At 37.3% G+C, this 24350-nt stretch overlaps 2 protein-coding genes across 2 annotated transcripts; both read right to left on the reverse strand.

The window, feature by feature from the left end:
- Window positions 1-4935: 4935 nt before the first annotated feature.
- Window positions 4936-8661, reverse strand: LOC112733509 (dof zinc finger protein DOF1.4). Its single transcript, XM_025782479.3, has 2 exons — window positions 6723-8661; window positions 4936-6561 (listed from the first exon to the last, which is right to left on the reverse strand). Exons 1-2 carry the CDS (start codon window positions 6768-6770, stop codon window positions 5617-5619), a joined length of 993 nt encoding a protein of 330 aa, XP_025638264.1. The 5' UTR covers window positions 6771-8661; the 3' UTR covers window positions 4936-5616.
- Window positions 8662-18005: 9344 nt separating this feature from the next.
- Window positions 18006-19337, reverse strand: LOC140177737 (uncharacterized). Its single transcript, XM_072210893.1, has 2 exons — window positions 18677-19337; window positions 18006-18589 (listed from the first exon to the last, which is right to left on the reverse strand). The coding sequence occupies exons 1-2, from the start codon at window positions 19335-19337 to the stop codon at window positions 18006-18008; spliced, it is 1245 nt and encodes a 414-aa protein (XP_072066994.1).
- Between the last annotated feature and the right edge of the window lie 5013 nt (window positions 19338-24350).

Here is a 24350-nt window from a genome sequence, read left to right on the forward strand (position 1 = left end):
AAATTAGAATGCATCAAAATTTCTTAACAATAATGACACATAAACAAACTCAGTTTAAAACAAGTTCAAATACACTTTATTTAAATTCAGAATGCACTGCAATTACTTAATAATGACGACACACAAATAAACTCACTTCAAAACAAGTTCAAGCCAAAGTGCACCTTATTTAAATTCAGAATGCACTAAAATTCAAATTTAAATTGCATCGAAATTACCTAATGATGACGAGACATAAACAAATTCAATTCAAAACAAGTACAAACTAAAAATTTACCTTATTTAAATCCTGAATGCACCAAAATTATTTAATGATAACTCAAAACTCCTCCTTTTCTTTCTTCTGCTTCATCATTATCATCTTCTTCTTCTTTTCTTGTTATTTTTTCTTTTTGTTTAACCTTCTCATTTACTTTCATAACAAAAATAAAAACAAGAAAAAATCAAACAAAGAAGAAAAAGAAACGTATAATGATGCAAAATCAAAAGAAAGAGGAGGAAAAGAAAAAAAAGCAACAACAACAATAAAAGAACGACGATGAAAAAAAAAACCTTGCGAAGAAGAAGAAACTCGAAAAAAAAGGAGGAACTCAAAAAAGAAGGAGGAAGAAGGAAAAGAAACCCGAAGAAAAAGGAGGAGAATAAGAGGAATGCGGAACCGTTTCACGTAGTTGTTAGAGCGTATATTTATACTTCACTAATGAAATTGATTTTTGTTAGACTTATATCAACCTAGTTGAACTTAGTTACCAAAAAAACTTAAATGTGTAGCATAACTATTTTGGATAAAGTAATATATTTAAATGATGAAACATGGCATATTACAGAATTTCATTACCAATTAAAATTGACTTTTTAGTTAAATTAAAAGTAATTAAAATCAAAATTACTAAACTAACCAAACTAATCAATTTTTTTTTAAATTGTTAAGGACAAGTTCACGGTTAAGACGACAAACCCCTTTGAAATTAATATTGGTTATTAAGAATATGTGTTTATTTCAGTTACTATTTTATTTTATTTTGTTTAAAAAAAATGGTTAATTCATATGGTTTAGTCATGTTTTTTATTATTTGATTATAATATTTTATTTAAAAATATTTGTAGTCTACTTCATCAAAATATTTGCCTAATAATAACAACAAAAAAAGTTATATAATTATAACAAATAATTAAGTTATTATATATTGATGTATATTTATATATTTTAATTTATTTTTAACATATATTTTATATGAATAATCTATCGATAAGTAATTTTGTATGTATAATAATAATAATAATAATAATAATAATAATAATAATAATAATAATAATAATAATAATAATGTCTTTTTTTTTGTCTATCTTGATTTTTCAAGAGCAGCGTTTGCATTATTTATGGTGTTTGCAGATATGACCAGAACTAGGCATGGTAAAGCATTTTTAAGGTAGAAGGTTGCTTCTTTGATGGGAGGCAGACACGCGTCTCAAATTCTATTTTTCTCTGTAGTTATTTTCAAGGAAAAGAACGGATCAGTTTTATTACCGCAGCAAGCTTTTAAAATTTAAATTAATTAATTGATCATCCCCTAATGCATGTCCACGGTTTTTTCTATTATTTTTCAAACCAATAAAAACGACCTGTCTCTGATTTATTTGAATGTCTTGTTATTAAATTCCAATTGAACATATACTCCATGTTAACATATTTAGTACGTTAAATTTATAATTAAAAAATATTATAAAGTTATTAAATTTAATAATTTAACAACATATTTTGGTTTATATTTTTACATATTAATAACTAATTAATAATAAAAAATAATAAATTTTAATAACATTCTAATATTTCTCATTTATAATTTTATCCTGACTATATACTAGATTTACAGTCTAATTATGAAGAAGACTTCTTTGCATGCACATATTCACATCTTCACTATTTGAGTGGTTTTATATATACAACCATTTATTAATTAATAACAAATTTTTAAATAAAATTTAAATCCATAATAAATTAATTTTTAATCTATCAAAATAAAAAATACCATATCTTATTATTCTTTTCATTCATAGCCGTACTATATATATATATGTTATTAAATTATTTAATAAGATATAAAATGAAATAAATTCTATCTTTAAATTTTAAATTTAAATCTGAATCCCCTAACTTATATTGCACAAAAAAATTATTGAATTGAAATTCAAAATTCAGACAAAATTTTAGAAAATTCAAAAAGATTCGTTGAGTATCTATATATTATGTCATAATAGATTTGAACACTTGTCCCGAATTAACTTCTAAATCATAATTGTTTTAGTTATTATATATATATATATTATAGAAATCTCAACTTAGTTTAGAGATAAGGTCTCTATTATACTATATCTAAATAGAGTAAATTACATATTTTTACTAATGTCTACTTAATATGGTAATAAAGGCCATTTTTGAAAGGATGGTTACATGACAAATTGAACACAACCTAATAAAACAAAATTGTATGACCAAAATAAAAAAGAATGGGAATTTTCTAAAACTTATTTAAAGTTTATTTATTTATATAGACTATAGTATATAGGTGAATGCTACCCAACTCCTTCTAAAATAACATGTAAGTTACCCTTCATTATGTGTTACATTGTGATTGGTTCTTATCTTAACTATAGTTGGGGCGCCAATGTCATCGCCATCTACTACCCTCCCACACAACCTCTCTTCCCAATTTTTTTTACCATGGATCACTTCTTATCCACATAATTAATGGTTAATTTGGTTATTAAATTTTTTTATTAAAAAAATATATCTTTATTTAATTACGTGATGGAACATATATTTATATGTAAAGTATAATTAAATAATAAAGTACGAATAAATTAAAAATTAAAAGAATAAAAATACTATAAAAAATACTTGTAAGAAAGTTAGATTTTATCATTTTAAACTTGTGTTATTAATTTTAACAATTTATTTTTTTTAAAAATAATTTATGTACGATAAAAAATATATTTTTTTCTGATTTTAATTATACTTTTAAGTACTCTAAATAGAGTTATTATATTATATTTTACATATAAATATATGTTCTATCGTGTAATTAAATAAATATTTGTTTTAATAAAAAAATTTAATAACCAAACTAAACATTACTTAGGTATGTATTTCATATTTATCTCTTAAATATTTATACAATTTATTTTTTAAACTGTTATATTGGTCTCTTCTCTAATATAATACAAAAAATAAATTTTTATAAAAATAATTTGTTTAATTATTAATTAAATAATAAAATACTAATAAATTAAAAAAATAAAAATACTATAAAAATACGGTAAAAAAAGTAGAATTTTATCATTTTAAATTTTTATTATTAATTTTAATAATATATTTATTTTTTAAATAATATATGTATGATAAAAAATATGTTTATTTGTTTGGAGTACAAATTTTATTATTATATTTGTATGTTCATGATTTTAATTATACTTTTAAATACTATGAATAGATTTATTTTATTATATTATATTTTACATATAAATATATGTTCCATCACGTAATTAAATAAAGATATATTTTTTTAATAAAAAATTTAATAACCAAATTAACCATTAATTATGTGGGTAAGAAGTGATCCATGGCAAAAAGAGGCGCTGGCTATACTGGGAAGAGAGGTTGCGCTGGCTATACTGGGAAGAGAGGTTGTGTAGGAGGGCAGTAGATGGCGATGACGTTGGCGCCCCAACTATGGTTAAGATAAGGACCAATTACAATGTGACACATAATAAAGGGTAACTTACATGTTATTTTAGAAGAGGTTGGGTAGCATTCACCTAGTATATATCATCATAAGTTCAAATTAATCACTTCAAAACTCTCTTAATTTAGGGGTACCGGGTACCAAACTACCAAAGAATATATATCTCATGCATGCTTAAGCGCGTTAGTGGACTCATCACTGCAACAGGAACTCATCAAATTATGTAAATCAAATGATAAAATAAGTAGCAGGAAAAAAAAGTTTCAAATGTAAATAAGAACTTATAAGATGGTCAGGGTGATGGAAGTGAAAATATGTACAGGAAACTATTCAAGGTGAAATGGTGAGGAAGAGGAGGAGAAGACGAACACACATATCGCAAATATTGGAAATACGTTTTTTAAAATTTAAAAAGTTGACTCGAATTTGCTGCAACTCTAATTAATTACTTTTTTTGTAATATTATATATAGTGTGTGTAACAATGTATATATACTAATAAAATGAAAATATGTAAAAAAAAAAAAAAAAGAAAAAGAAAAACGATTTAAGGTGAATTATAAAAAGGAGGAAGGAGAAGACGAATATACATAATGGGAATGCGTTTTTTAACATTTAAAAGTTTTTTAAAAATTTAAAAAGTTGACTCAAATTTACTTAACCTCTAATTAGTTACCTATAATTTTTTTTGGTAATATATATAGTATGTAACTAAAAATGCATATATACCAATAAATCAATAATGGTGATAAAATTACTGAATAAGTAAATTTAAAAGCGATACTTTATATCTAGAAAAGCACTATTTATCTCTGAATGCATAAAAATAATAATGCAGTAGTTATCCCTGTCAGCTATAGCTATTGCTTGACTCTAGGCACCTGAAATGACATGTTGACGAAATTCCCACTGTCACTAAAAGACAATATGTGAGTTAGAGCACTGCAATTTAATTCCTATTTTGCGCAACACTTCCTAGCCCACACCATTTCTGGATATGTTTGGTAGGGTTAGTTTCAACCTTAATTGTCTAAAGTGGATACATAAAAATTTCAGTAGTAATAATGCAATATAATGTTCTTTCTTTGCATGAACCAAATTTCGAACCACAATGTTGAACATATCAATCAAATTCAACCAAACTAGTCCATAAACTCAACATACACACAAAAGTAATCCGAATCCAAAATAAATGATAATAATAATAATCTCCCTCTCTTCCATCTATACCATTAATCATTATACATAACTGATCCCCAAGATAAATCCAAGTTTGGAAAAGTTAACAAAAGTGAAACCAATATTAATTAGTTCCTTTGATTAAGGAGATATGCAGCAAGTAATTAAACCCCACCCCCACCCTATCTAACTAATCACAATACATTAGCAAAGCATAGACTAATTAAAGTACATGTCATTGCAATATATACACATACATTACATAACAACAGTAATTAATGAAAATAACCAACTTACTCAACTTTATGAAGAACACAGTAGACTTGCACCAAATTGGGATATATATCTCCTCTTATGTTGATGAGAGAAGAGGATCCGAGGTTTCTCTCAGCGCAATAGAAGCAAATCTTCATTCAACCTTGACACATTAAAACTAACAAAGCTGAAGAAGAAGAAGAAGATGATGATGTAATATTTTGCAGCTGACATGATCGCTCCGATCCCAAACTCCTCTCATCTCTAATTACCCCTTCCCATTTAATTACTAATTATTAGTACTATCTAATACCCTTCTTTTTTTCGGTTCCAATGTAGTAAGCAAAACCCAAAAGAGAAATTAAAAAGAAAAAAAGAAAGAGCTTAAACAAAGAGAAAGAGATTTGAAAAGGATGGTTCATGGGAGGTTTTCCGTTTTTCTAGATGAGTGAAGTGACAGAAGGACCAATATTGGGTTGATCATTCCAAGAAGAAGCAGCCATGGGTGATGATGATGTGCTCCAATAAAGCGAAGAAGAGGGATCAGAATAGCCCATCGTATGTTCCATCATCTGATTCTGCCACTCCAACCTCTCTCTCCCTCTCTCTTCTCCCAATAATTCACCTTTCACTTCTTTCAAAGAAGAACAACCCATGACTCCTCCTCTTTCTCCCTCAACCTCAGGAGTAGCTAGCCCTTGGAATCCACCACCATTCATGAATTTATGCTGCAGTAGAGTGGAACTCAGCAAGGTAGTAGAAGCTGATGAAGAACACGAACCGAAGATGGAATTGTAAGCCGAAAGAAAGGAGTTACTCTCATTTGAACCAAATCCAGTAGCTTCAATATTGGACATGATCCCTGATGAAAAACCTAACCCACTTAGGTGAGGCTGAACATCATTATCATACCCAGAACTCACTCTGAACCCAGGGAAAGAAGGTAGGTTCAACAAATCACAGTTGCTATTATTATTACTACTACTTGGTACCCCATAAAACAAAGGGTTGATATTAGAAGTTGGAGGATGAGTGGAAGAAGAAGAAGGAGAAGGAGTGGCATCGATGGAAGAAGATGATTGGCGCTTGAGACGCTTGGTGTTCTTTCTGCAGCCACCGCCGACGGGGACGTTGCGGAGGGTTCCACCTCTTGTCCAGTATCGCTTGCAGGCTTTGCAGAAGTGTCTGGGCTGCGATAAGCTGTAGTTGTTGTAGTAGCAGAATTTGGTGTTGGATGAATCGCAGCGAGGGCACTTGAGAGCTTGTTGCTGCTGCTGCTGCTGCTGCTGAACATGTTCTTGACCTTGTTTTTCCATAACCCTAGCAGATGATGATGATGGAGCTTCAGCTTTGGTCTTGTGATCTTGATCATCTATCATTTGAGTCTACATGAGAGAAATTAATTAAACAATAATGAAGAAAGAAGGTGGGTAAAAATAACAAGACAGTGGGCTATATTCTCTTCCAAAAGGAAAACAACAAAATTGGGGTGGTCATGTATTTGTCAAATAATTGAGTGAGTGAGAGAGAGAGAGAAATTAAAGACCTGTGTCCATTCGTTAGTCGTTGATGGAGCCATGATATTAACCAACATTTTGGAATCTGAATCGTTACTTCAAACAAATATGGGGACTAGCTTGCTGGATTTCAATATGCCTATGCTTATACACCATAACAGAAATGGATGGTCGCCTCATCTATCTCACCATCATCATCACATGTATCTATGTACATAATTCATTACTATTATTTAATCACCGAATAATAATAATAATTTATTATCTCTCTCTAGTCTCTACCCTCAATTGTGCCTAGTTTCACGTGCTGATGAGTTTGGTCTAAGATAAACCTTCTATCATTAATTTAATGCAATGGAATATTGGAAAATAAAGGACATTCGAAATCCAACTACAGGACATACAGGTAAAAGCACAAATATCAGGATGAATCTCGAGTGCCTCAACCCCTACTCTCTCTCTCTCTATATATATATATATAATTTATATTTAATAACAAGTACTTTTATAATTATGTATGTGTATAGTCGGTATAGACTATAGAGAATAGCTAATAATCCAGCCCATCACTACATAACATTCTTTTGTGCACAGAGAGAGAGAATCAGATAACTACAAATATATGTAGAGGGAATCCCTAAGGGCTCAATGCCCAAAGCATTATTAATTAGAGAAAATCCCACTTACAATTTGCTTAAATAATTAATTAATTAGTATAGCATATAGTAACAAATTTAAGTTTAATGTCACAAATTTCTCCTTGTAATATCAAATCTTATCCTGAAGAAAAGTAAGCAAGAGACATATTGATGGTATTGTATGAACTATTTATAGTTACAGATAAGGCAGAGAATAGCTAGAGTTAGAGTACTACACAAGCATATATAAGATGCTTTCTGTTCTCTGCCGGGATTTATATATATAAAAGGAGAGATCTAGACCTGCATATATATGTGTATTTGCATTAGGGACTAAACAAAAAAGTTGCAAAGAATTGAAAGGGACAAAAAGCCACTACACTATGGTAGATATTTATGTCACAACACTCGAACATAAATAGACCACGCTTTGCAGTTAAGAGCCTCTAGCTATATACCTATATATATATACTCTTGCATTGTTGTTCTTTATTCTCTCTTGATCTTGCCCCCTTTTTTATTCTATCTTAATTTGCTTTTGAAATGGTTGAGATTTGTTGACAGTAAACCGTTAATGGAATGTGAGATTTGTCAGAAAGTAGTGATCAAGGGAGGAACCATGCATAACCATGTGGTGAGCAACTCAGCTCGCAAGGCCAAAAATTAAAAAAAGAAAGAAAAAAGCAAATAAAGCAGAGATAAAGGGAACAAGAGGATTTTGTAGTCCCCCAAGGGATCTTCTCTTCTTCCCTACCAACATCATTATTCTTTCCCACTTCAACTCCATCTTAGATCTTGCTACTTGCTAACATACTATACACTATACACTCTTCGTTTTATTTAATTTTTTTTTTATTACTTAACATGTATACTATTAGGATTGTTCATTATATTAAAAAAAAAATGAAAGCTAAACATTCACTTATCACGTACAACATATATATGATAGGTGACAAATTTTTAGTTATCTATAAAAAATGTAATATGTTTCTAGCTACAATAAGTACACAGCACTAAAAGATAAATGTTTATGCATACAAACACGATGATAGGAAGTGGATTTTAATTGTTGCCTACCACTACTATATACTATATCTCTTCAATAATTCTTCTATTGAGTCACACTATATGGGCCATGATTAAGTAGTACTATTTTCATGTGAAGGAAAATTGGAAAAATAATACTCTATGGTTAACATAACATACATATATTGTGAAAAAGATAAAGATGGGTGCAATAGAAGATAAAACAATTGATTAGGTTTGATGTAGAACAATCGGCATCATTGATCAGTTGTTGTAAAAGGTGATGAGTGGTGGTAGTGTGATTATGATTATTAGTACAAATATGTGGGTAAGTAGAAGAAAATAAAGAAGCACGCGAGAGGAAGAGGTTGTGAGATTGGTCAACGTTAGAGGTTGAAGGTGGAGGTGGGGCCCACCTTATGCATCACCACCAGACATGAAAGAAACCCAACGCGCACGTTAAAGGGAGAGAGAATGAAGCTATGTATATTATGGGGACCAAACCATCAAATCCATGCCAACTCTACACACCAAAACGTGACCACACATACATCATCCCACTCTCCACTCTCCATTTCCTCCTTTAGCATAATTCGTAACCATAATTCAATCCATTTTAATGTCCCTATGCAAACATAAATAGAAAGAGAAATGTTACTTCATTTTTTCACTTAAATATATTCAATTTAATTTAAACTCAATAATGTCTCAATTGTTTTTATTTGTGACCACCACTTCCACTTTAATTTGTTTGCTTGAGAGATTTTTCATGTGGAAAGACTTTGATGTCCTCCTTGCATTGTCTGCTTCCTTTGCTTTATTTGTTATGTCTCGTATTTCTCTATGATATTTGAACAGTTGGATGCTTCTTATACGCTGCTCATCAAATCACTCTTGCTTGTTGTTTTCTCAGTTATCACTATGCATGTATTTTTTTTATGCTAAAAGGATTAAAATTGATGATAGTCCAAAGATGAATGTGAATGGATTTTTCCGTAGCCTAATAATATTCCACATATATGTAGATTCAGACATCATGCGTGTACCTGTTGTACTTATATATGCACCGATACACATCTATTTATATTATATACAAAATTAAAATTTATATATAATTGTGTTCATATAAAACTATTATTTAATAATATAAATTTTAATTATTAATTTTACATAAATATAACTGTATGTAGGTTTTTATCTATATAAAAACTAATATCAATATTGTCACGCAATAAAAAAGTTAACAGCTTAACATTCTACCATTTTATAATTTTGTCACATAAATATTACTCTATAAGTGTCTATCCTTTTCTTATATTACTATCCAAATTTGATTTCTATCTATAATATTCTAAAAACCATTACAATCACTAACTCTCACGCTCATTACTATTATTAATTACACACTATATATTTTCTCTTATTCACTCATTTTCGAATCATAATCACTAAATTTATTCTCTCATCTTTATGCTCACTTCTACTCATATTTATTATATAAATTAATATCTACTTTATATTTTTTTTATCTTTTTTACATAATCTCATGCCTCTTATTCTAACTTCTCTTCATTTTTGCTAATATTTGCACAATTATTTTTATAATTAAAGTTTTTTTCCTCGTTTTGTTAAACAATTGACTCGTTATGTATTAGAATGAATTTTCAAAAATACTAAAATGTATATTTTTATAATTTTTGTTTTATTTTGTCTAATTGTATTTATTGGTCATATATTATCTTTGTTCGATATATTTTTTTACCATTTAAATATTTTATATTTTTAATATTATTTAATTATAATAATAATATTAAAAGTATATGGTGCTGTAATTCATGAAAATTAAAATTAAAAAACTAAATGTTATTTTCAGTTATTGAAATATTATACCCTCATTTGCATTGTATCTAAAAATATTACTATACAAATTCATACCAAATACAATAAAAAAAACCTATGTAACAAATAACATTATCAAAAATAAGTTTAACATTTCTTTTTAATTTAGATATCCATTCAAATTCTGCGCGTTGTTCTAAATCTAGTTTATTATAATAATCCAAAATATCTATTAAAACCACACATGCCATGACTCATGATGGCTAGCTTATTCGGCAACTTGGATGTATGTTTGATGGTAATTAACGAAAATGGATGGTCCTCTCTCAACCACCATGTAGTTCAACACTTTGACAATTAACCGTTTTAAAATAATTAATTAACTATAAAGGAATAATAGTTCTAGTATGGTTGCGATGCAAGTAAATACAAAATACTCCATATATAGGAAGACTTTGGCACCAATTCACCAGGACTAAGCTTGGTATATATATTAAGTTTAAATTAAAGTAAAAGTCTTAATTAATCTAATCCTAGCTGCAATAATAGAGAATATATTGATGCTATCCACTTTGTATTGCGCATCAATAATTCACCAATTAACCGCTGCATCCATGATTTTCCCACTTCAGAATATTCTTACGACATGCTTTTATATAAATATATTAATTTTATTAGATCGCCATCATAATAAGATGCATGAGAAGGTTTGAAATATTATTGCCCGAAGCTAGCTAGGTTCTGATTATAATAACAATTAATTTTTGAAGCAAATTGATTATAATAATAATAATAATGTTTGTATTAGACTATTAGAGGACAATAATAATATAAAAATGGACCACTTGATGATAGTGGGGAGAAATGTGAAGGAAATAGTGAGCAGTGCGGTGAGACCATAATAATAAGTAGGAGATCAGAAAGCATAGAAAATTCCAGTAAGAAACCGGTCATACACGGTCTTTCATAGAAGAATCTACCTCTCCCTTGTGCCTTGGACTGTTGCTTATGGAAGTTTCATGCATCTTCATTCCTGTGGGCCCTACAGAATGTTGGGGACACATTATTATATCAAGTGTCTCATATAAACAATGTTTCCACATACACTTAATTTAAACATGCTGTTAGTTTATGTTTATTCTCTTCATCACACCTTTTTTTTTTCCTTTAAATTTTGACATGACTTTTATTTTAAGATTTATATTTTTTTATAAAAATCATAATTCCTATAAATATTAACTTTTTAATGTTTAAATAATATTCCTCTATATATGCCGGCCAATTTTTTAGTATTTTTTATACTCTTTTGACTGTATAGACTATTTTCTTCCTTCCCCCAATAGGTAAGTCTCAGAACTAAGCGGTAGAAATCAATTTGGTTTGGGATTCTTCCACTTTAAATTTTTTTTATATTTTTATAAAAAAATTTAATTATCATCATATATAAATATTTTATTTTGATTATTAAGTAATAAATTTTAAAATTTAATTTTTATATATTATAAAAATATTATCTTTATTTAAAATAAAACAAAATAAATAAATCATATTTTTTAAACTAAAATCATCATAAAAAATATTTTTAATATGTTTATTAAAGTAGTTATTTATTTCTTTTATCATTAATTCATTATACATATATACACAAGAAAAAGTAAACTAGAAAAGAATGGTATTGTGGCAGGAAATAATCAAATGAAGCTTTCTAGCAGACTACAGGTCATATTTGCGGATATAGTAGGGATTGTCATAGCTGGATGTATGAATAAACCCTATGAATCATTACTTTATTAGTGATAATGCCTTCATAACTCTCTGCTCATCATGCCTTATATATTTCCTTCATTTGTATGTAGTAATATACACTGTTGCTGCGAACCAAAAGCAATTTTCTCGTATTTACACTTTTAACTATTTTTTTCAATATCAATAATCTACATTAACTAATTAAAACTTACTTTTCTAATTAACTTATGCGTAATATTTTTCATCCCTAGTGTATTTGGAACAAAAATTTGTCTTATCCTGTTTTGTTAAATTGTTACGGTACGACCATAACTTATCCTGTTTTAATAATGAATCATTAAAAAAAAACAATGAATCATAAAAAAAAAAAACATTACAATACAAGTAGTAATAAGGATAACAGTTCAATTAAGTATTTTTTAAAAATGGTATAATATTTAGATTTTTATTATAATAATTAAAAAAATAAAATAAATACATCTAAAAATTATGAAAGGTTTAATATCTTTTTAAAATTAATTAATACACATTTAAAAGTATAAATTAAATAAAACTGAAATTTAAAATTTAAATTTTAAATTTCTATTTCAGATTTAACTATTATAATTTAAATACACATCTAAAAATCAAATTATTCAAAATTCAAAATTTTGATTTTAAAATTCTAAAATAAACTTTAAACCATCTAATTATTAAGAGAAAGTATAGAGAGCCAATGGAATATCTGTACAATGTGTACAATGGAGGTTTAGGGATATCCGATTCAGTATTAGAGATATAACCATTAGTGTTACCTTTTCCTATTAGCTTAAACTTTTGGGATAGGTGGTTTCATGACATGGTATCAGAGCTCTAAATCCAAAAGGTCAAGAGTTCGATCTTTGGTAAACTTAAACTTTTGGAATGAGTGGTTTGGTACCCGGATGGTTATTCTGGATAGTATGGGTGATGTTCATTTTTTCACTCATAGCCCATTGTACACATGATACAAATATTTCATTGGCTCCCTGGCGGGATTCAATTATTAATTAACCTCATACAAAACCCTCATAGAAGCAGAGAAGTCACATTTGGCCCACATCCAAACACCAGAGGCGTACATCTAAAACTCAGCGGCACACATTGAAAATCAGAGAAGTCATCCTCCGCCGCCGTTCATCCGCGCCACTTTTCTCCTCGGCGCTCATCCTCGATGCTGCCTTCCTCCTCCTCGGCACTCATCCACAACGTCGCATTCCTCTCTTTTCAAGCTCATCTTTCTCGCCGACGTCCTCAATCTCGTTACCGTTCATCCGCATCAACGTCGTCGTTCGTCCACGCTGAAAACTTATATAAGGTTTGGATAGGTCTCTGACACCATTAATTTCTTTATTATTCTGTATAATTTTTTTTAAATAAAAATCAAATAAAATGACTAGAAAAAATTTTCATATATATTATAATGTTAAATTATTTTTACATGTACAATTTTTGTATTTTAAAAGTGTTTACATTTTTTGATCGATTCTTTTGTTTTTGGTTGGCTTGCAGTAATCGCTATTTTTTGGTCCGTTCATACTTGCTGCTTTGCATTACATCAATGTGACTATTACTGGGCAATTGGGCCAGAAATTATGTTGAAGTTCAAATTAATAAGTGGATATATTTAAAGGTATCAAAAATTGAAAATATTTAGCATCTGTTTGGTAGGTCGGGTACCGAACGGATCGGATTAGTATCATGGTTGATGAGGGGGAGGTCTCGCTTGGTTGTAAGTTAACGGGTTGGAGTTGACGATATTCCCGAGCACTTGGTGTGAGGGGGTGTCACCTGCAAAGACACTCCGACGCTCTAGTCAGCAAAGTGTGCAGGCGAAAAAGGGGTAAATGGTATGTGACGCACCTTGGGGGAAGGGTAGGACCTTCCCCATATATACCGTGTTAGAGGTGGGCCTTGCAAGGACAGACCCACCTTCTTTGATGCTTCCTTGGCACAGCTGTAGCAAAGCTGTCAGGGATGCGTGTCCGGGTCGGCTACTGAGCGCTTCGCTCCTGACCGTCCGGGTCGGGTGGTGTTCGGGTCGGGCCGGCCCGCAAATGGTTTGGGCCAGGCCGTAACAGTTCCCCCAACACGCCAGCAATAGTCGTGAGGGTTGTTAGTTGGTGGCGTGTTATCTCTTATTTCGTGCGTTGTCGCTAGGTCGGCCGCCCGTGGAGGGGACGTGCCCCATGCGCGCGTGTCTGTTCGTTGCTGAGATGACCGTTTGTCACCTCGTTCCTCGCGCGGAGCATTAAATGCTCATAATGGGTTAAAAACTCCGCGTGTAAAGACTATTTTATCCCCAAGTCTTTCACGCTTCTTCAGTGGCAATTTTTAACAGTTTTGTATTCATTCTCCTTTCATATCCTCACTCCCACCATCTTCATCATCTCCTCCTTCTGAGTTCCCAGAGTGTCACTTTTGCACTTTCGCGCATTCGCTCCTCTTCCTCCTCCTTTGAATCTCCGTAATCAGTCCAGGTAAGCATTCTTCTTCATTCCTTGCTTCGTGTTTATTTTGTTGTTCTTCTGCATGCATGCTGTTTGTTTGGTTTTGTATGATAGGTGGCCTTTTAGTGTTAAATAGGTGTGTTAGGGGGGTTACCATTTCAGGGTAGGCTTTTGTTTGGTTTTTTGCTTTTAGCCATGCTTGATCCTAGCTGTTGAGTAGGACAAATGTAGTTTCTAGGCTTTTTCCGGGCTCCCGACCTCATAGACTAACGGAGTGGTACCCCCACTGTAGGTATGCCTCGCGTCGTTTCTCGGGCCTCTCCCTCCGCCGCGAATTACGACCCCTACGCCTGGGTGACTTCCGACGTGAAGGACTCGCCAAATCAGATGGACGAGGGGGAGTTGACGGAGTTCCGACAAGGCGAGTACTTGTGCGGAGGGACAGACGAGGAAGCCAATTATGACGTCTTTGTTCCCGCCCGCAACGAACGGCTATATGAGCTTAACTTCCATTCCCCTCGGGTCCCCGACTGGATCTGGTTCTATAAATACATGTTCACTCAGGTGGGGGTTCGTATCCCGTTTTCTCCTTTCCAAATGGAGCTTCTTAAGCGGATCTCCGTGGCGCCGTCGCAACTGCATTTGAACAGTTGGGCTTCTATCCGTTGTTTCGAGATGGTATGCGAATATCTGGAGTTGCCGGTATCTGTTGACGTCTTCCTTTTTTTCTTCAACCTCACGAATCCTTCCAAGGAGGGAAAGGCGAGGAAAGGGTTCATGTCCTTCCGATCTGCCCAGGGTCAGAGGATCTTCGGCTTGTTCGAGGACTCTTATCATGGGTTTAAAGATAAATATTTCAAGGTGCGTCCGGTCAAAGGTCGTCACCCCTTTTGGTTGTCGTTAGAAGGGGAGCGCCTCATTCTGACGTACTGGAGCTTTGGGGCGGGATCCAACACATTCATTAAGGTGTCTTATAAGGGGATGTCCGCTGTAGACAAGAGGGTCGCCGACGTGTTGTTGGCAGTTTTTGGGAAGAACCATGTGAATCCCCACCTTTTGATGGGTGACCGGGAGGTCGCCAGGAATTATGTTTGTGAGCTGTTTTGCCTTGTGTTTTTGCGTTTCCATTCATTCGCTTGGTTGTGCCGGTTTCACGACTAACTTGTTTACTTTTTTGTTGCAGTGAAAATGTCTGCTTCTGTGACAGGGCTTGAGGACTTGTTCAAGACTTTCTTGGCGGACAACGATGAGGAGAAAGCAGAGAAGGTTGACGGAAAACCGGAGGACCCTTCTGAGGATAAAGATCAGGCTACCCCGTCACCCCATGACACCGAGATGACGAGTATGAACTCTGACGTGGCGCGCGTTTCTCCAGTCCGTGAGGAGACGGCCGGCCCCGAGCACTCGACCTCCGCTCAACAAGAGGATGACGACTTGAAGCATATCCCTACCCCCAAAAGGCAGAGGGCATCCTCCAGCCCGGAAGGGGTTCTTACCGTAATGGAGCGAAACTTTGATGTCGGAACCTTCATAAATTTGCAACTGCTCCCCGACACAGAGGATCATTTTCTTGGCACTGAGCTTGCGGGGAAGGCGAGGTGGATGTACCGTACCCTTCTCTACGGTGCCGCAATAGCTCGGAAGGCTGAATTCGAGTTGTCGGGGATGCAGTCGTTACGCAGGAAGCTTGAATTGGCTGTCACGGCCAATAACGAATTCAAAGCTCAAGTGGAAACTCTTCGGGAGCAACTGTCCGAGTAGGGGAAAAAACTGAAGGCCGCTGAGGAGAAAGCCGCGTCTGCCGAGGAGAAGCTGAAGGCCTCCGACGACACCGTGTCTCGTTTAACCGAGCGGGAGATGACTCTAGAGAGCCAACTTAATGCCGCGCAAGGTCGGGTGGTGGCTTTGGAGAAAGAGCGTGACGTGGCCGTCTCGTCGGCTAAGGCCGCTCAAGCTGAGGTTGAGGAGCTTAAGAAGAAACATAAGGTGACTAGAGAGCAAGGGAAGAACACGATCTTCATGACTGAGGAGGCTCTTAAGGCCCAGGTGAAGATCATGGCTCCTGACTTCGACACGTCGGCAATTGGGGTTTTCAAAACGATCAAGGATGGCAAGATTGTTGACATGCCCAAGAAATGAGCTCTTGCACCTTGTGCTTTTGTATGGATTTGTGGTTTTGTTGTAGAAATTTTGAAGCTTACTTCGTTATACATTAAGAGTCGCTTGGTCGGCTGGTGATTATTATCTTTTGCCTGTCTGATAGCATTTTCATTTTGTTTTGTTACTGTTTTGTTAGTATGAGCTTTCTGCTCGTGTTTATTTACCGTTGTGTTGGTAATTCGGCGAAGCCAGGTCGTGGCCTTTTGCTATCGTTGTAGCCGTTTGTTATGGCTTCAGTTTGGGTGGCTCCCGGGGTGATCAGTCCCGGGGTGCCGTATCATGGTTCCATTTAATGCATCGTGAAACTTGTTGTCGTGTGATGTGTAAGTAGGAAAAAGAACAATAAAAGTAAAATTGGTAGAAATGACAAGTAAACATTAACCGGTAATTAAACAAGTTTGTTACCATGGCGGATACAAAGCTAAGTGGTTAAGCTCGTTAGATCGCCTGGCCGGCATGCTTGACCTAGGGGAAAAACTTCTCAGGTTACCCGCATTCCAAGTTCTCGGGACCTCCCTTCCATCGAGCTTCTCCAATTTGTAGGCGCCCTTGCCAATCACTTCTTTGACCCTGTAGGGGCCTTCCCAGTTTGCCGCCAGTTTGCCTTCTCCCTGGGTTGGTAGGCCGATGTCATTGCGCCATAGGACGAGGTTGTTTTGCTCGAAATCCCTCTTGAGCACTTTGGTGTTGTAGCGCAGGGCCAATCTTTGCTTTAGTCCTACTTCTGACAGGTGAGCCTTCTCCCTGGTCTCATCTACTAGGTCCTTCTCTACAGCTTCTTCCACCCCCTTGAGAAGTAACCGTGGGCTCGGCTCGCCGATCTCTACGGGTATCATTGCGTCTACCCCATACGTCAGGCGGAAGGAGGTTTCTCCCGTTGTGGACTGCTCGGTTGTACGGTAAGACCAAAGGACCGAGGCGAGCTCGTCAGCCCATGCCCCTTTCTTGTTGTCTAGCCGCTTCTTGAGGCCCAGCAAGTGACCTTATTTGCGGACTCGACTTGTCCGTTTGTCTGGGGGTGCTCTACCAAGGAGAATTTCTGTTTGATGCCCAAGCCGACGAGGAACTCTACAAACTTCTTATCGGTGAATTGCGTCCCGTTGTCTGAGATGACGACCTCAGGGATGCCGAACCGAGTTATCACCTGCCTCCACATGAACTTTCTACAATTGGACGAGGAGATGGTGGCCAGTGGCTCGGCCTCTATCCATTTGGTGTAATAGTCGACGGCGACTATGAGATATTTGACTTGCCCTGGGCCAACCGGGAAAGGTCCCAAGAGGTCGACTTCCCACTGTGCGAAGGGCTGGGAGGACGTCATCATGCTCAGTTCGGTGGCCGGTGCTCTGTGGAAGTTAGCGTTCTCTTGGCACTTAACGCATTTTTTCACGAACTCCTTGGAGTCCTCCATCATTGACGGCCAGTAATATCCAGCTCAGATGAGCTTTCTCGCTAGGGCTTTGCCCCCGATGTGGTGACCACAGCACCCCTCGTAGACTTCTCTGAGCACGTAGTCCGTCTGGTCGGGGTGTAGGCACTTCAGCAAGGGTTGTCTAAGTCCCTTTTTGAACAGTTGGCCTTGTATGACCGTGTATTTGGCAGCCTCCCTTCTCAACGCTTTAGCTTCCTTCTCACCTCCAGGGAGTTTGCCGTTTTGCAAGAAATCGGTGATGGAGTCCATCCAGGAGGGGCTTATCTTGGTCAGGTGGAGGACAACTGCTGGTTCTTTCGTGATGCCTTGAATGAGGGATCGGTTGCCAGTTCCAGGTTTCGTGCTCGCTAGCTTGGATAGGAGATCTGCCCGTGTGTTCCTCTCTCCCGAAACGTGTTGGACCGTGACCTCCTCAAACTGTTTGCTCAATTCTTTGACCCTCTCCAAGTACTTCTGCAACAGCGAATCTCTGGCTTGGTAGCTTCCATTTATTTGCGACGTGACGATCTGTGAGTCGCTACATACTTCTAGCCTCGTAGCCCCGACTTCCTGGGCTAAGATCAAGCCGCCTAGAAGGGCTTCATATTCTGCTTGGTTGTTCGATACGGGAAACTCAAACTTGACCTATTATTCGTAGATGACCCCGGTTGGGCTTTCTAAGATGATCCCGGCACCTCCGGACGTCTGGTTGGAGGCTCCGTCTACATAGAGCTTCCACCGTGTGTCCGAGTCCTCGGTTGGGTCTCTAGTTACTGCCACCAGGAAGTCTGCCATTGCTTGCGCCTTAATTGCATGTCGAGGCTCATATCTTAAATCGTATTGGGATAGCTCGATGGCCCAGGTCATCATCCTTCCCGCTAGGTCGGGTTTCTGGAGCACTTGACGAATTCCCTGGTCCGTTCTTACGACCACTTGGTGACCTTGGAAGTATTGCCGTAGTCTGCGGGAAGAGGTTAGGAGTGCTAGTGCCAGTTTCTCCAACTTGCTGTACCTAAGTTCTGCTCCTTGCAGTGCTTTACTCACAAAGTAAATTGGTTGTTGAACTTTCCCTTCTTCCCGCACCAAGACTGCCGCCAGCGCTTCCTCCGTTATAGCTAGGTATAGGTAGAGCAGTTCTCCGACCACGGGTTTACCGAGCACAGGTGGTGTTGCAAGGATCTTTTTGAAATGGTTGAACGCTTCTTCGCATGCCGGGGTCCATTCAAATACTATTCCCTTTCTCATTAGGTTGAAGAAAGGTAGGGCATTTGCTGCCGACGCCCCAAGGAAGCGAGATAGCACGGTGAGCCTTCCCGCCAGTCTCTGGACGTCTTTGACGCAGCCCAGGCTCTTCATTTGGAGTATTGCTTGACATTTTTCAGGATTGGCTTCCACCCCCCCCCCCCTTTGGGTTATCATGAATCCTAGGAACTTCCCGGCCTACATGGCAAAGGCGCACTTGAGAAGGTTGAGCCTCATGCCGTGTCATCAGAGGGCCACGAACACGTTTCCCAGGTCGCTTAGAAGGTCTTCGGGTCGGGTGGTCTTGGCAAGGATGTCGTCCACGTAGACTTCCACCGTTTTGCCAATGATGTCGCTGAATATCTTGTTCATCAACCTTTGGTATGTGGCCCCTGCGTTCTTCAGGCCAAAGGGCATTACCTTGTAGCAATAGATTCCTCCTGGCGTTATGAATGCCGTTTTTTCTTCGTCTGGCCGGTGCATTGGTATCTGATTGTAGCCGGAATAAGCATCCATAAAGCTCAGATACCGGTACCCCGCCGCCACACCGACGAGTGCATCAATGTTGGGTAGGGGGTAGCAATCCTTGGGGCATGCTTTGTTGAGATCAGAATAATCCACGCACATCCTCCATTTCCCATTGTGCTTTCTTACTAGGACTACGTTCGACAGCCAGGTCGAGTAGTCAAGTTCCCGGATGAATCCTGCTTCGAGGAGGCTGGCCGTCTGCTTGGCCACCTCTTCTGCTCTTTCCTGTGACATTTTCCTCCTCCTCTAGGCCACCGTTCTGGCTTCTGGCTTGACGGCCAAATGGTGCGACATGAGTTGGGGGTCTATCCCCGGCATGTTAGCCGGTGTCCAGGCAAATAGGTCACTATTGGCCTTGATCATTTCCATTAAAGGTTCTTTCAGCTCGTGAGGGAGATTTCTGTTCACGAAGGTGAATTTCTCCTCCGTGTCGCCGACTATAAACTTCTCCAGGTTCCCTTCTGGTTCGGGTCTCGGCTTGTCACTGACTCTGGCGTCCAAGTCAGCGAGGAACACTCCTGATGCTTCTTTGGATTTCTTTCTTAACGAGAGACTGGCGTTGTCGCAAGCGACTGCCATTTCCATGTCTCCCCTTATAGACCCTAATGATCCTTCTTCAGTTATGAACTTCATTATCAGCATCCTTGTGCTGATGACTGCCCCTAGGTCGTTGATGGTCTTCCTCCCTAGGATGATGTTGTAGGCCGTGGAGTCTCGTAGGATCAAGAACTCTGCCATTACCGTTCTTCTCCTTTTGCCTTGTCCCACGGAGGTCGGCAGGGAGATTATCCCGTCCGACTTGATGAAGTGGTCGCCGAGCCCTACAACGCTGTGCTGGTGAGTCTTTAAGTCGGCGTCCCTTAGGCCCAAGGCGTCGAACACATTGCAGAACATGATGTTCGAATCTGCCCCCGTATCTACAAGGATCCGCTTGATGAGGCCAGTTCCCACTCTGGCCGTAATGACCATGGGAGGGCTTTCCGCGACCTCGTCGAACCATTGGTCCTCCAGGCCGAATGAAATGAATGGAAGATTTTTGGGGCTTCGCACAGAGGATGTGGAAACCACAAGGACTTTGGCGTCTTTCTTATGTGACGACTTCGACCTAGGCGTCGCGTTTCTCGCTGTTACCACGTTCACTATGGTAAGGTCGTGGTTGTTGTCCTCCAGCTCTTGGCATCGCTTTGCTGCCCGGGTCTTGTCTTCGCCCTCGTGGTCGCGGTTCCGTCTCCTCGGCACCCTAATGAGGTGGGAGAACTCGGCTAGCTTTCCATCCCTGATCGCTTGCTCCAGTGCGTCCTTCAGGTCGAAGCAGTCCTGTGTCTTGTGCCCATAGCCCTTGTGGTAATTACAGTAGAGGCTCTGGTTCCCCCCTGTTCGTTCCTTCAGTGGTCAGCGCTTCGACAAGATCCCCTTCTCGGCTATTTGTTGGTAAACTTCCATGATTGGTGCGGTGAGGAGAGTGTAATTAGTGAACTTCCCGACTCGAGGAAACGGCCTGGGTGCCTTGCTCGGACCGCCGTCCCTGGCGTGTTCCTTCTGTCTTTCTCCGCTCTCGTGTTGCCGGGTTTGATTGTAAGAGGGCTGCCGTTTATTGGCAGCCACGACTTGGCTGACTTCCTCATCGTTGATGTACTCCCTTGCTACACACTGGATCTCCTGCGTTGTCCAGACCGGCTTCGTGGTGAGGTGCTTTCTGAAGTCCTCGTTTAGGAGTCCGTTCGTTAGGCATACGCTAGCAACGGAATCGGTCAGCCCGTCGATCTCCAAGCACTCATCGTTGAACCGGTCTAAATATTTTCTTGTCGGTTCTCCGGACCTCTGCGTCACTCCGAGCAGATTGATCGGGTGCTTTGGCTTTTGCTATTCTGGTAGTAAATTGGGCTAGGAAGGCATGGCTAATATCCGAAAACTGGGCCACCGAGCCCTGCGGGAGGTTATTAAACCACCGTATTGCAAGTCCCGCGAGGATGACTGGGAAAGCGCGGCACCTTACCTCGTCCCCCACTCCCTCCAGGTTCATCCTGGCCTCGAAGGTCGTAAGGTGCTCCTGTGGGTCTTGGGTTCCATCGTACCTCATGTCCGTTGGCTTGTCAAAGTGTTTTGGCAGCCGGACTTCGAGGATGGAACGATAAAATGAGGTCGCGCCTATTATGACTGGCCCGTGCGTTCTCCTTGTTCTTCCTTCGTCGTCTTCTCGTCGACCGTCTTCCCGGTCACGATCTGTGGTGCGTCTCCTCCCGCGTCTGGCATATGTAATGGGGTCGCGGCGTCTCCTTGTGCGTCCTTCCTCCCTAGCGCTCTCGGGCTTAGACCTTGGGCTAGTTGTGCGTCGGGAGTGACTTCTCGGGGGGGGGGGACGGGAGTAACTTGATTCGGGAGTTTGCTGGCGATGTTCTCAGTCTGCCAGCCGGCGCTCCAGGTCCTGCATCCTGTGACGCAGTTCCTGCATTATTCTGGCGCTGTTGTCGCCTGTTCCCCCGAAGGGGCGTCTTTCTTGGGATCGTGTGGTTCGTCGAGGAGGGGATCTTGTGCGCTCCCCCGAGGATGCCACGGAGGCTTCCTCTCTGTGCCCGGCTTCTCGCCCTGCTCCTCCAGGGCCTAGTACAACTTCCATTCAGGCGTGTTATCCCCACAGACGGCGCCAATGTTCGGTAGGTCGGGTACCGGACGGATCGGATTAGTATCCTGGTTGATGAGGGGGTAAGTTAACGGGTTGGAGTAGACGATATCCCGAGCACTTGGTGTGAGGGGGGTGTCACCTGCAAAGAGACTCCGACGCTCTAGTCAGCAAATTGTGCAGGCGAAAAAGGGGTAAATGGTATGTAACGTACCTTGGGGGAAGGATAGGACCTTCCCCATATATACCGTGTCAGAGGTGGGCCCTGCAAGGACAGGCCCACCTTCTTCGATGCTTCCTTCGCACAGCTGTAGCAAAGCTGTCAGGGACGCGTGTCCGGGTCGGCTACTGACCACTTCGCTCCTGACCGTCCGAGTCGGGTGATGCTCGAGTCGGGTCGACCTGCAAATGGTTTGGGCCAGACCATAACAGCATCATTATAGTGAAAATATTTATGAATATGCCTGTATCCAACTAATAGCTGAGTGGCTTATGAACGTGATTTTAAAAATCCTAAATACATGAATTAATTTGAATGTGATTTATTATTTTGTATAAATTTTTTATTTTTTAAAAAATTAAAAATTGAATAAAATGGACTAAAGAGATTTTTATATATATTATAATGTTAAAATATTTTTGTATGTGTAATTTCTGTATTTTAAACGTGTTTACAATTTTTGCTAAGTTTGGATGTGTTTACTTATGTTAAAAGATTTATTTGTTTTTACTGGTAATTTTTTTGTTGTGAATTTCTCCTTCAAAATTTCAATCTTTAGCCAAAAAGCAATTAATTAACTTATCATCAATTATTTATTAATTTACGTATTATACAACTAATCATTTTCTTCTTATAAAATTTGAGTAGTTTTAAATAGAATACCAGTAATCAAATGTTTAATCATTGAGACATTATTCTTTTAAATACTTTGATGATGGCAGAGAGTTCTAGTGATTACTAAGTGATTATTAACTTTGAATATGCAAATCGTGTTTTTTTTAGCTATCAATTATTTGATGATTTGAGTTGTGTAAATGTATAATTTTGGATGTGTAATATTATCAATTTTGGATATGTAATAGATATAAATTTTGGATGTATAATTTTATAAATGTGAATTTGTAATCTTATCATAGGTAGCTGAGTTTCGGATATGTTAATGAAGTAATTAGCGTGAATTATTATGATTCGGGATGTATTTATGTTGTTTCCTCAATTCTACAAGTGTTTTCGATTAAAACTTTATGTTTAACCTTATGATATGAACAATGTGTAGTCTAGAATCATAATGCCAATTAAAAAGCGTACTCCGGCTGGTCAGCAGCTAGTTTTAATACAATAAAACTATATTTATCTCTAAATTATTTACTTGTGCTTATAGCATTGAAATAAGAAAGGATATGTGTCTCTTCACCGCACCGAACATATGCATGTTGATACTTGTTATGTCAAGTAATAATGAAATGAGATATAGCATTTTATTATAGAATTTTATATTTGTTTGATAGATTTTTGGATGTGTTCTAAAAATATCTTGAGTACGATTGTATTAGTTTGTATGTGAAATAAACTTATGAAATAAACTAATTTTAAACATTAGCTAAAAGAAAAGTATATGGTACCAACATATTATCTGTCAATTTATTGCCAACAATAATTAATTATTATATTTTAAACACATATATAAAGAGACACATCCAAAAAAATATATCTATAAAGACACTTCTATTAAACACAATCATAAAAAGATATTTTTATTAGACACATCCACAAAGATACTTCCATTAAACACAGTTATAGATAAGAGTTGGAAAAAATTGACAGAAATACTATTGGTAACGTAACGGGATTGCTAGCTAAAACTCCAAACAATAACAACGCTAAAAAAATTAAAATGAATAAATACTAATGCTCAAATAAATAATAAAAATTTCAACTAATACTATGATAATACATGTTAGATATATTTTTATTCATA

The sequence above is a fragment of the Arachis hypogaea genome, chromosome 13 (genome assembly GCF_003086295.3).
Source record: "Arachis hypogaea cultivar Tifrunner chromosome 13, arahy.Tifrunner.gnm2.J5K5, whole genome shotgun sequence".
NCBI classification, from domain to species: Eukaryota; Viridiplantae; Streptophyta; class Magnoliopsida; order Fabales; family Fabaceae; genus Arachis; species Arachis hypogaea.